This window comes from Vespa velutina, chromosome 4 (assembly GCF_912470025.1).
Source record: "Vespa velutina chromosome 4, iVesVel2.1, whole genome shotgun sequence".
In the NCBI taxonomy this organism is placed as follows: Eukaryota; Metazoa; Arthropoda; class Insecta; order Hymenoptera; family Vespidae; genus Vespa; species Vespa velutina.
The window spans coordinates 565,336-576,865 of NC_062191.1; the positions used below are offsets into that span (position 1 = coordinate 565,336).

Sequence of the window (11,530 nt, forward strand, 5' to 3'; positions counted from 1 at the left end):
TTTTCTAACGCTCGTCGATAAATCGTCGTAGGGATCTCGTTATCAGATAAAATCTATTTAGTACATATTCGAATTTTTGTATTGCCTTGGTTAGCATAATTTAACAATTGTAGCTTTGAAAACGAATTTTTGGTATTAATACGTAGCCCTGTTCAATCGAAAAAGGCATTATTCTATTCATCGACGAATTCGTCAAGATTTACACGAATAAACATAAATAAATGTGCATGCACAAAGGCTATACCTTAAACAAGGCGATATTAATGTTCGACCAAAATGGATTCGCGAGAAAAAAAAAACACAAAACAAAAAAAAAAGAAAAAAACAAAAAAAAGAAAAAAGAAAGAAAAGTATTATTTTTCTATCGTTGTATTTCTCCCTTCGAGCTGAGTAACTTATTACTCTGAAAACAGCCTTTCTTTGTCCATTTTCAAGGACAACCAGAGATCACGTCTCAACTAATACCTAGTTGATCGTGTCATCCTCTATACGCTCGAGTACTCTCAAGTTACTCAAGTACTCCAAAGTGCAAATTATGCTGCGCGTTACACTTGTTTATTATATACATATACATATACATATACATATACATATATATATATATATACATACACATATATGTATTATATGTACTATATTATAGTATACTAGATAATTGAAAGAAAACTTAGCGATCGTACGTGCTACGCTGGAAGAGACTTATAAACTTCCGAAATTATTTCCGGCTATCGTAGACTGTGATTCGATACATTTTAACCAAAGAGGTATACATATATAAATTATATATATATATATATATATACACGAGGAAAACTTACGCGTAGTAAATATCAACGTGAGCATGTAGTGACATTTTCCAACGTGTAATCGATAACCATGTTTTTCCCCTTTTTTTTTTTTTCGATTACTTCAGCAAAATAGTCGCGAATTATAAGAGAAGACATGCGAACGTTTGTCAATATACTTTTGTAACCTATGTATAAATCGTATTTCACGCACGTTTAAATATCGGCACTTATCAAATATACTTGCCATAAACGAATGCCTTAGCGAGAAATGTTATTGAAATACGTAAGAGATGAAAGCTACCTATATATGTATATATATATATAAAATGGAACAGAAAATATATATATATATATATATATATATATATATATGTATATATATACAAGTATGTACTGCATTATAAAAAAAAGAAAAAATATGTCGGAGAAAATAAAGCGTAGTAAAAAAAAAAAGAAAAAGAAAGAGAAAAGAAATAAATGAAAAGAAAGGAGGAAAAAAAGAAGCAGAACACGCAAAATATAGAAGACAAAGAAGCTAACGAAGCCGCCGGTTCGATATACCAATGCATGTAGATAACTACATGTAAAAGAGCAATTAATTGATCGATTGTATCGTATAAAATGTATCGCAATCTTTTTTTTTTCGTGATACCTATTACGCGCGTATAAATTGAACCGATTATTAAAGCACTGTGTAAGCGAATCTCTTTTCGTAAGAGAGAAAGAGAGACAGAGACAAAAATAGAGGTAGAAATAGAGATAGGGTTATAGATAGAGTTAGAGTTAGAGCTAAAAATAAAAATAGATAGGTAGGTAGATAAATAGATAGGTGAAAAGAAAAAGAGCAAAGTGGAGAAAGAGCACGATGAAAAAAAAAAAAGGAGAAGAAAAGATAAGAAAAGAAAAGATAAGAATAGAAAAGGAAAGATAAGAAAAGAGAAGAAATGAAAAGAAAATAGAGGGAGAACAAATTAAAGATATCAAAGAGCGAAGATGGCAAAAGATGCAAAATTATGCTAACCCTAGATGTGTCTTCAGAGATTAAGAATGGCAAAAGGAAAAAAGAAAAAAGAAAAATTATTATCTCGAAGGAAAGAAAAGATAAAATCATTCAAAAGAAGCATCTACGTACCATCGGTGGCAATATTCTACTTCACCCGTCCATTTCTAGTTTTGAAGCCGTACTGCATGGTCTATCTCGGCTTTTAGAATACATAGATCTTACGGACAGACTTGCCGTGTATATATATATATATATATATATATATATATATGTACGTGTGTATGTATATATATATATGTATATGTACGTGTGTATGTATATATATATATATATATATATATATATATATATATACTTGGCAGAATATATTCAATATATAATATATCACATTCGTCATCTTGCAACGGTAAAGAAAAGGGGAAAAAAATGAAGAAAAATATTACGATATCAAACCTTTTTAATCGACTTCTCTAGATTATCTTCTCGAAAGAACAAGAAAACGAAGGAAGAAAAGAAAATTTAATGAAAAGAAAAGAAATAAAAGAAGAATGAAATAAAAAAATAGCAGCATTACAATTCACGATCATTGATTGGCCGAGTGCACTGTCGTGTTCAGCATCATGTCCGGCTCCAAGAAAATATATTATCTACGTTTCACCGTATAGATGCGATATAAACGTATCACATACACACACACACACACACACACATACACACTCACGCATGCACACACCACACACACACACACACACACACACACACACACGTACACCTATACATACGTGCGTACATACGTACGTACGTAAAATTTGCAAAAATAAAATCGAAATTCTTTAGAGGTTTTGAATTCTTTTATCCTCTAGCCTTATCCCTTCGGGTCTTATCCCTTCTTTCTTTCTTAATTTATTGGAAAAAAAAAAAACAAAAAAAACAAAAAAAGGATAATAAAAAATCTTTTGAGAGAAATGCCAAACGTTAGAGGTGCTTTGTTATTCGATAAAATCGAAAGAACGGGGGGTGGTTAAACGATTCGTACGATTTAACAGACGTCTCAAGATACGTAATTTCGTCGTACACTCGTCGATCACGGTATAAGCAGGTCGCTCTTTATCCTTGCCCTTTGGATTCTCGCAAGATTGAGATCACCGAGATACATTTCCAATTCTTCTATCAAAGCCTCCGCCGCTTCTTCAACGTAACTGGATTCCTCGAGTCTCGTAATAGGAATCGAGGATTCCTCTTGTATCCTACGCAGGATTAAATTCAATCGTGACATTGTTCTGCAAAGAAAAAAAAAATTTTGGAGAAACGTTAATTGAAAATTTAATAGATCATTTAAATGAACATTCATAATATATCATTTATCGAAGTCACTTACTTCGCCAATATCGTTATTTTATTTGCCGATAAAGTTTCTATAATGGCGTAACATTCGGTGTTCTCGATGCAATAAATATTTTTCAAAATTTTCTTGGCATCGAGACATCGCAAAAGATTAATAAAATTTTCTGAATCAAATTGATATGGAAGCTCGAGGATCGTCTCAACGAAGATACTTTTCAACGCTAACACCGTGTATTTCGGGTGTTCCGAATAGTTTAATTTATAGGTTCCACGTAGAATATCGTGGGACGTGAAAGTAACGACCGGTATGGCTATCTGCAATTCCATATCCAAGTTCTCGTAGGATATCGTGCCGTATATCTCGACGATCGTGTTTTCATTAAAATCCAAGGGATCGAGAACAAGTGTGGCTACGACGTTGTCCCTCTTCGAGGAGATCAAGTTAATCCTCTTCCAAAGATCGTTCTCCTCTTCCCAGAAAGCTGAAACGAAGCCGTGAATCTCGCTGATACCTTTCGGTAAGGCATAAAATCTGAGCTCGTTTAACGTTCTGCAAGGAAAAGAAGAAAACGTGTATATTTGTGACGAACAAGATATCATGAAAAGTAAAATAACGTATGTAATAGGAAATAAATCAAAAAATATCTATGACAGAACATTCGAATGAATTAATGATCCAAAATAGCAGATGATCTGTACTATTTCTATTAAAGTCCCTGTTACGAGTTTCCTCGTCTGAACGATTCACGGTAAAGAAGAAAGTCGGGCATTGGATCAAGCTCATCTATTCCCCTTGGCGTCTCTCCCGGTGTTTCCTCGTCTCTCACTCCACTTTTGCGGAACACCTTCCCTTTGCTCGACCTCCCGACCTATCCGACTTGTCTCGCGCTTGCGCTGCTCGTTTCCAATGCCGGCAAATCGACCCGCGAAAAATCCAGCCAATCCGGAACTATACGCGTACTGTACACGGACAAACCGCAGCTACCACCACTACCATTGGAATTAGCAGCAGCAGCAGCAGCAGCAGCAGCAGCAGCAGCAACAGAGCAGAAGCATCAGAAGCAGCAGCAGCAACATCATCAGGAGCAACGACGCTGGACGTTGGGACGCCTAGCGTCTCTCTCTCTCTCTCTCTCTCTCTTTCTCTCTCTGTTTTTCTCTCCCTCTATCTATCCATCTACCAATCTATCTATCGCTCTCAGCCGTTCGTTCGGCCGCTCGGTCGCTCATATTGTTAGACGAGTACAGACGACTGTTTTAACGCTCAGTGATCTACGTGATGCCGCCGTGATCGTTCGGTGATCCGATCCGTTCGCGCATTTCTTTCCGCGTAGACGTGCGCGAGAATCACGTGCGTCATCTAGAAGGACGGCCAGAAGGGATCCAAAAAAAAACGGAAAGAGGGAAGGTGTGACTTTTCTCGAAACGACGACAATTACAGCTAGCAATAAAACGACAATAAAAGGGATCGCTCAACGGCTCGTTTACAGAGAAGTGCGATATAAATGCTCTAACGAAGCCCGACGTCGCGGGATTTTCGGCTTGTATGCCCGAAAAAGGTAGAGAATTCGTGTTTTTGTTTTTTATACGAAATAACAAAGGGCAGAAAAGAATAAATAAACAAACAAACAAACAAACAAGTAATAAATAAATAGATAGATAGATAGATAAGAAAATGAACGAACGTAAAAGTCGAATGTTTCTCAAGGAATAAGCAGAAAAGGGCGTAACGTAAATCCACGTATGCATGTAACTTGGTATTTCGCAAAATTAGCGTTACGCGAGTACGATATCGGACGGAAGTGATCATTGAAATACGCGTGAGAAGCGTTAATCATAGAGAAGGAACGCCTCTCACCATTTTTTTTACTTCAGAGACGAGGATGTTCATAATATATCTCTTACGTGTGGAAAACAAATTTCTTGAAAAATCTCATCGGAAATTCGCTGACTACTACGCGAACGTTTCGTGTGTCATCGTGCGGGGATACTTGCATAATTCATTCCTGACGCGCTTCGATTTTGATTTATTCACGAATAATAAAAATATTGCGAAATACTGCTTACCAATAAGGAATATTCGACACAAGATCGACAGAGAAGAATCGGTTTTCTCTTGGCGCAATTGTTAATGGTATTAACACGTTGGCGCAAATTACGGCTAAATACAACGGTATTTATCAGCAATGTAACTTAAACATTATACCGTTCGTGTATTAATTTACTGTTATGAGTACTGTCAAAAGGCATTCATTTCATTTAACTTCCTTGTATGAATAGTGGAACGTTAAAAAAAAAAAAAAAAAAAAAAAATCAAAAAAAGAAAAGCAAAAAAAAAGGTACGTCGAGGAAAAGGGAAAAAAAAAAGAATGGAAGAAAGTATGCGTCAACGTGTTAAACGCGAAAAAAAGATTACGCGTGTAACAATATCAACGATTTTGTATATTCTACATTTATGTGACAAACAAAACGATTGTTTACTTTGAACATCGGGGACATTTCGTCGATGTTAAAAAAATATAAAACAGAGGGAAAAGAAAAAAATGGAATTCATTCGTTTGTTTCAGTCCGATATGAGTACAGAAGGAAGAACGTTCTCAGGGAGATGACACCACGACGTCACGTATTCGCGGGTATTCGTCGAGCAATTTTAGCTGCCGCGATCGTGGGCTTGATCATCTTAGCCCTCTCCAATCAAGATGGTACCAACAACGTGCAACAGGGATCGCTTTTGGACGTGAGTGAGAAAAAAAAAAAAAAACGAGGAAATATTTATTTCTAAACTTTTACTTTATCCTTTTCGTTCTTCGATTTCATCTAATTAAAAAGGAATAGTTAAGGTAGTTTAAGAAGCCGCATAACCGTAACCGTTATACTCGTTTATCCAAGGATTTAGATTATCTTAAGGTCATCGAATTTGTCATTGGACATGGTTCTATACGAATTACGTTATAACGCGAATGCTCTTATATAATATTTTCGATAAAGTTCTTAAAACGTCACAACTATGTTCACCTTAGAATCTCTTAAAGAGATCGAAATCTGTAGGGTCGCTTTTAAAACACGACAAGCACGGATTGGCGAAGTTCCAGACGCAATGCGGCGCATGGACACACGCAGATCGGCCGATACGGCCTCTTTGAACTATGCAAAAGAGCAGCAAGTTGAACGATAAGATATATATGTATATATGTACGTATGTATGTATGTATGTATGTATGTATATATGTGGGATTTGGCTTTGAGACGCGGTCACGCTAAGCGAACTCTCGATAAAAGGGAAAAGAAAAAGAGAGAGAGAGAGAGAGAGAGAGAGAAGAGACAATTGGTAGAAAAATTCAACGAGATCAACCTTGAAACCTGTTTGTTTTAAAAGAAGAAAAAAGAGAGAAAGGAAAAAAAAAGAAGAATATCTAAGCTCTTGTTCGTTCCTTGTCCGATTCTAATCTCCCCCGCTTTTCTTCTTTTTTCTTTTTTAGAACGATCGATAAATCCCCATAATATGAAACCCACGCGACGTTGCTTGGCAGTATATGTAAACAATTCAGATATACAAATAATCGTATAAAAAGAATTATCAAAGGAGATATCTACATGGACATGTGCTTTAATACGATAAGAATGTACGAATATATACGCAAAGTCAAAAGATACGTTGTTCCACCGTATCGCTTAATGCGAACATTAATAAGCATAACTGGGTAGTAGGAAAAAGAAGAAGAAAAAAAATAAAAGAAGAAGAACGATTGCACAATGCGTACGTATGTATGTATGTATGTATGTACGTATGTATGTATGCATGTAAATACGTGTGGTATAACTCCGATGCGCGCCTTCACCAACACCAAGATCGACTTCTCACTGATGCACCACCTCCGCCCACAGCCCTTCGGTCGTGCGGCGGTGTGGCCCACATTTGCAATAGCGGTATAGTCTCTAGAACGAAATCAATAAACGGAAAGCAGCGCTTCTATTATACGTTCGGTCTTCTCGGTCAACTTTATCTCACCTTTTTACCTTATGGCATCATCTTTTTACCGAGACAAATTGATATTGTCTCGGAGATATGATCGATTTTACTTACTTTTTGTTTATTTCTTATTTCGTTCTTTTCCTCCCTTCTCTTTTCTAATCCTCTTTCATCGTCCTCGATGTGATTCAATTTAAAAATCTACGATCTTTATCTACATATCAAACGATAAGATCGTTTTACGAGGTCGATTTATACATATTATTATAATTTATATGGTGCATCTGTTTCAAATGCATATGTAGGTCAAATGTCACGTGTTTTGCAACACGACTCTATCGTTCCCGATGCAACGTAACGTAGGACGCGCGAATGGCCCATAGATAAAAGTGTTTAGTTTAATTGTGGAAATTGACTTAACCTTGCGTGTGCAATAGAAGGTCGCTGTGGTAGATGTATACATACATACCTACATACTTACATGCATACATACATGCATACATACATACATACAACACATATATATATATATATATATATATATATATATATATACGACGGGTACATTAACGTAAGTATGTGTACGTAAATACATACGTATGCATATACGTAGCAATACACGTACGCACGTGCTCACAGGGGATCTTGACCCTGGGATAAACTGGTTCGTTCGTTCATTCGTACATTCATTCATTCATTCATTCATTCTTTCATTCATTAATTTTTTCCATATTTGTTCACATTTGTGAAATATATTTTAAGGACGATGCCAACCTAACGCCAGAGGAGAAAATGATCGAACAAGCGACGGCTGCGGAAACGGAGGCTCGTTTGAACGAACGAAGAAAATTTTTGGCGGAAAAGTGTGCCGAGGAAGGACTCGATCGTCCTGGAAACGATTCCCTTCACAAGCCCAATGCCTGGGAGTTCCTTGTAAATAGAGAATATCATCTGATATGGTGCAACGTATTCAAAGCAGCATCCACCTCGTGGATGTATAATTTTAATCTACTTGCAGGGTAAGAAATCTAATCCTAAATCTTTATTTATCTGATTTATCTCTCCCATTTTTTTTTTCTTTTCTTTTTCTAATACTTCTTTCTTCTTTCGAATATAATACTTATATTCGAAAGACTTAAATATTATCAATATAAATGAATTAATAGCTTTGTTTTTCCCTCTCCGTGCGATTATACGCAATATCATGATTTAAATTTACATTTAAATTATTTGTATGGTATTTTAATGGTTTTTTGCCGATCGTTTAAAACAAATCTTTCAGATACAGTCCTCAATTTTTGAAAGCCTCTAAAGCTGTGCCTGTTTCTCTGGCACGGCAAAAATATCCTAGACACACGGCCGAAGAATTAGCGAAATTTTTAAACGATAGTATTAGCTTTCTAATCGTGAGACATCCCTTCGAGAGATTATTGAGTGCCTATAGAGACAAACTGGAGCATAGTTTACCCCATACGTTTCACAGTAATCTCGGTGCCCATATAGTTTGGCATTATAGATTGAAGGTATTTTTTACTTTAATCACTTTAACAAACAATCCTGGGACTTTTTCTCAATCGTTTGACACGATTTTCTTAATTATTTTACAGAATACGAAAACGAATGGAAAACATGGACCGAGATATCCATTCTTCGAAGAATTTGTAAGATGGCTTTTGTGTCAGTGGAAAGCTGGAAACGAATTAGATATGCACTGGACACCGATAGTCAACTTTTGTACGCCCTGCCAAGTGCGATTCGATATAATCGCTAAATTCGAAACACTTCGAGTAAGTTACGTTACGCGATAACGACGACTCCTTTTATTCTAATGTATTCAAAAAAAAAAAAAAAAAAAGAAAAAAAAAAAAAAAAAAAAAAAGAAAAAAAGAGAGAGAGAAAAAAAAGAATGAATTTTAATCTTTAGGAAGATCAGGACTTCCTTATAAAGCAGGCACACGTTGGACATATCATTAAACCGGAATGGAAAAATCCAACGAGAGGTGTTCAAACGAAAGACGTCGTTAAAAATTATTTCGCTCAATTGTCCAAGACACAGATCAATGATCTCTATGAGATGTTTAGGTACAAAGAAATTTCTAATCGACGAGTGTATTGTATTTTTTTTTTTTTTTTTTTTTTTTTTTTCTTTTTTTTTCCATAATAGTAATACGATATTAACGATTTCCTAGTAAATATCAATCATTATTATAGGTATGATTTTATACTCTTCGATTACTCTCCCGAGGAATATATTCCACTTGGAAAAGACAACCCGATTACGTTGATATGCAAAAATTGAAGTCGAAATACTTAAACTATATGACGCGTCGATCGTACTACTTTTGAGAATGTAGCATTCCTTTTTTTATATAAATGTAAATTGTTACTTGAAAAACAACGAAACATTAAATTATGCTTTCATAAAGTTGAAAACTGCTATACTAATCTGTATATAATAGTCATGAGATTGAGAGTAACTTATTACATAGAAATAAAAAGAAACATAATTTTAAAGATGTACTTTAAATGATAATGCATTATCCTAAATATTTTCCTAATGTAATAAATATTCAAATATTCTAGAGAATTTTTACAATGAAAATTAAACATTGATCCATTACTTCCGCTAGAAATTATTTTGTTATTTAATTATCGTGCAACTGAGAGACATCTTTGATGCTTGCATCTAATGCACAAGACAGCTTGGAAAGAGGTGGAAATCAATGATAAAACGAGAAGAAAAAGGAAACAAAAACTTCTCAACACGGATAATAAATCTACAAGCGGCTATGCAATAAAATTGCTAATATAACTTTTATAAACATACGTTTATGTAGAAAGAAGGAAATGCCATTGTTACTTTTTCTCTATAATATTGTAAAACAATTGTTATAATTCATTGCTATAATATATGTAACATGTTATGAAATTTGAAAAATAACCGCCTATAGTATTAATGTCTTATTATAAATAGCCATAAACTTTTCACTGTTTCATCTACATTGCAGAAGAAAAATATCATGTTATATTAAAAGAGAGAGAAAGAGAGAGAGAAAGAGAACAGATACTTACTGAAACGATACATTTTGTAGCACTACGCCTAATATCCATTTATCAAAAAGAACATATTGCCATTGTTCCTTCAAGACCAAAAAATCGCAGGGTTTGTCTTCTTCGTGTTTTTCTATTAATACAGGCTCTCCTTCGACAGTGTATAACTATAACAAATATAAATAAAGAAATACCTGTTGCTAACGCATTAAACAATTGATAACTGTAATAAATAATGGCTTACATCGTTGTCTGAATCGACATTCTTATCTTGGCCAAAGACAGCTTTGTAAAGTAAATTATTTGTGATGTGCCGAACCGTTTCTTTCGTTTCTTCCAATTCATTTTTTGCTTTATCTATTCTATTCTTTATTGAATCTAATTGTTTTACAAGATGTTCCTCGATGGGATTAAATTCCTTATGAGATGTGGTTTTAGAAATGGAAGCATCTTCATCTTTGTCACTAAATTCAAATATATCGTCGTCGAAACAGTCCATATCTTTGAAAAATAAAACCTTTCGTAAGATCGCAAAGTCGTTAGAAAACATCAAGCGATTATAAAAATACTTATCAAGTAAACAACGAACTCTCGATTGTTTAACCTCTTAATCGCAGTTAAGACATCAATCGTCCCGTCTCATTGCGAGTAACGATCAATACCCCGACACGACTAAATCTTAATGTTTTGATGAAATAAATTAAAGTCTTCTTAAATCTATAATATGTTTTTATAAATAGCAGGATCTCTGTATGCAGCAATCTCCACATGAAAGACCTAAGCGATCCTCCGAAAGCCTCATAAATATTCATTAGAATGTAAACATTCCAAGGTATAAAGGTGGCTTTGAAATGATATTTATGAGAAATAAAGATAACGGTATTTCATGGAAATGAAAAGAAAAATATAGTTGACAGTACTTTGGTACCATCGACGATACATTCGACGAGCTACCATCAAAATGTATCAAACTCCACCGATTAACACCAACGTAAAAATATATAATAAACTTTTATCAGATAATAATATTAGGAAGAATATTATATGAATGAAATTACTATCCAAAGATTAAGGCTGTTTCGCTGAAGCGTACATACGGCTTCAGCGACGCGTATGGACAAAGTACGAACTACAAACGCAAGCAAGAATGCTCTTCCCAACATACGCGTCTATCGTATCGGAATATAACCTTGTGTTGATTATACCATTACTTCTCACTTTGATAAATTAAAATAAATTAAAGTAAATAGTGTTAGTAAACTGTGAATTCACACTCTTCAATCTTTCCTGGATATATCTCTTTTTGATAATAGTGCACGTCTTGTATTATTATCCTTAATTAGATCGAAAGAAATTTATGAAAATAAATTGAAA

General features: G+C 34.6%; 2 protein-coding genes across 6 annotated transcripts; one reads left to right on the plus strand and one right to left on the minus strand.

Annotated features, from left to right (window-relative positions):
* Positions 1–2,230: 2,230 nt before the first annotated feature.
* On the minus strand, positions 2,231–11,530 carry LOC124948735. Of its 4 annotated transcripts, none has more exons than XM_047492801.1 (5): positions 10,746–11,530; positions 10,401–10,657; positions 10,178–10,323; positions 3,170–3,685; positions 2,231–3,071 (listed from the first exon to the last, which is right to left on the minus strand). In XM_047492801.1, exons 2-5 carry the CDS (start codon positions 10,653–10,655, stop codon positions 2,876–2,878), a joined length of 1,113 nt encoding a protein of 370 aa, XP_047348757.1. In that variant the 5' UTR covers positions 10,656–10,657; positions 10,746–11,530; the 3' UTR covers positions 2,231–2,875. The 4 variants fall into 4 exon arrangements, with proteins under 4 accessions (XP_047348757.1, XP_047348759.1, XP_047348758.1 ...); XM_047492803.1 differs by having other exon boundaries at positions 10,401–10,659; positions 10,730–11,530; XM_047492802.1 differs by having other exon boundaries at positions 10,761–11,529.
* LOC124948734 (carbohydrate sulfotransferase 11-like) lies at positions 4,131–10,369 on the plus strand. 2 transcript variants are annotated; one of them, XM_047492799.1, is made up of 7 exons: positions 4,152–4,694; positions 5,703–5,872; positions 7,868–8,124; positions 8,388–8,628; positions 8,713–8,892; positions 9,030–9,187; positions 9,317–10,369. In XM_047492799.1, the coding sequence occupies exons 1-7, from the start codon at positions 4,682–4,684 to the stop codon at positions 9,402–9,404; spliced, it is 1,107 nt and encodes a 368-aa protein (XP_047348755.1). In that variant the 5' UTR covers positions 4,152–4,681; the 3' UTR covers positions 9,405–10,369. The 2 variants fall into 2 exon arrangements, with proteins under 2 accessions (XP_047348754.1, XP_047348755.1); XM_047492798.1 differs by having other exon boundaries at positions 4,131–4,694; positions 8,388–8,892.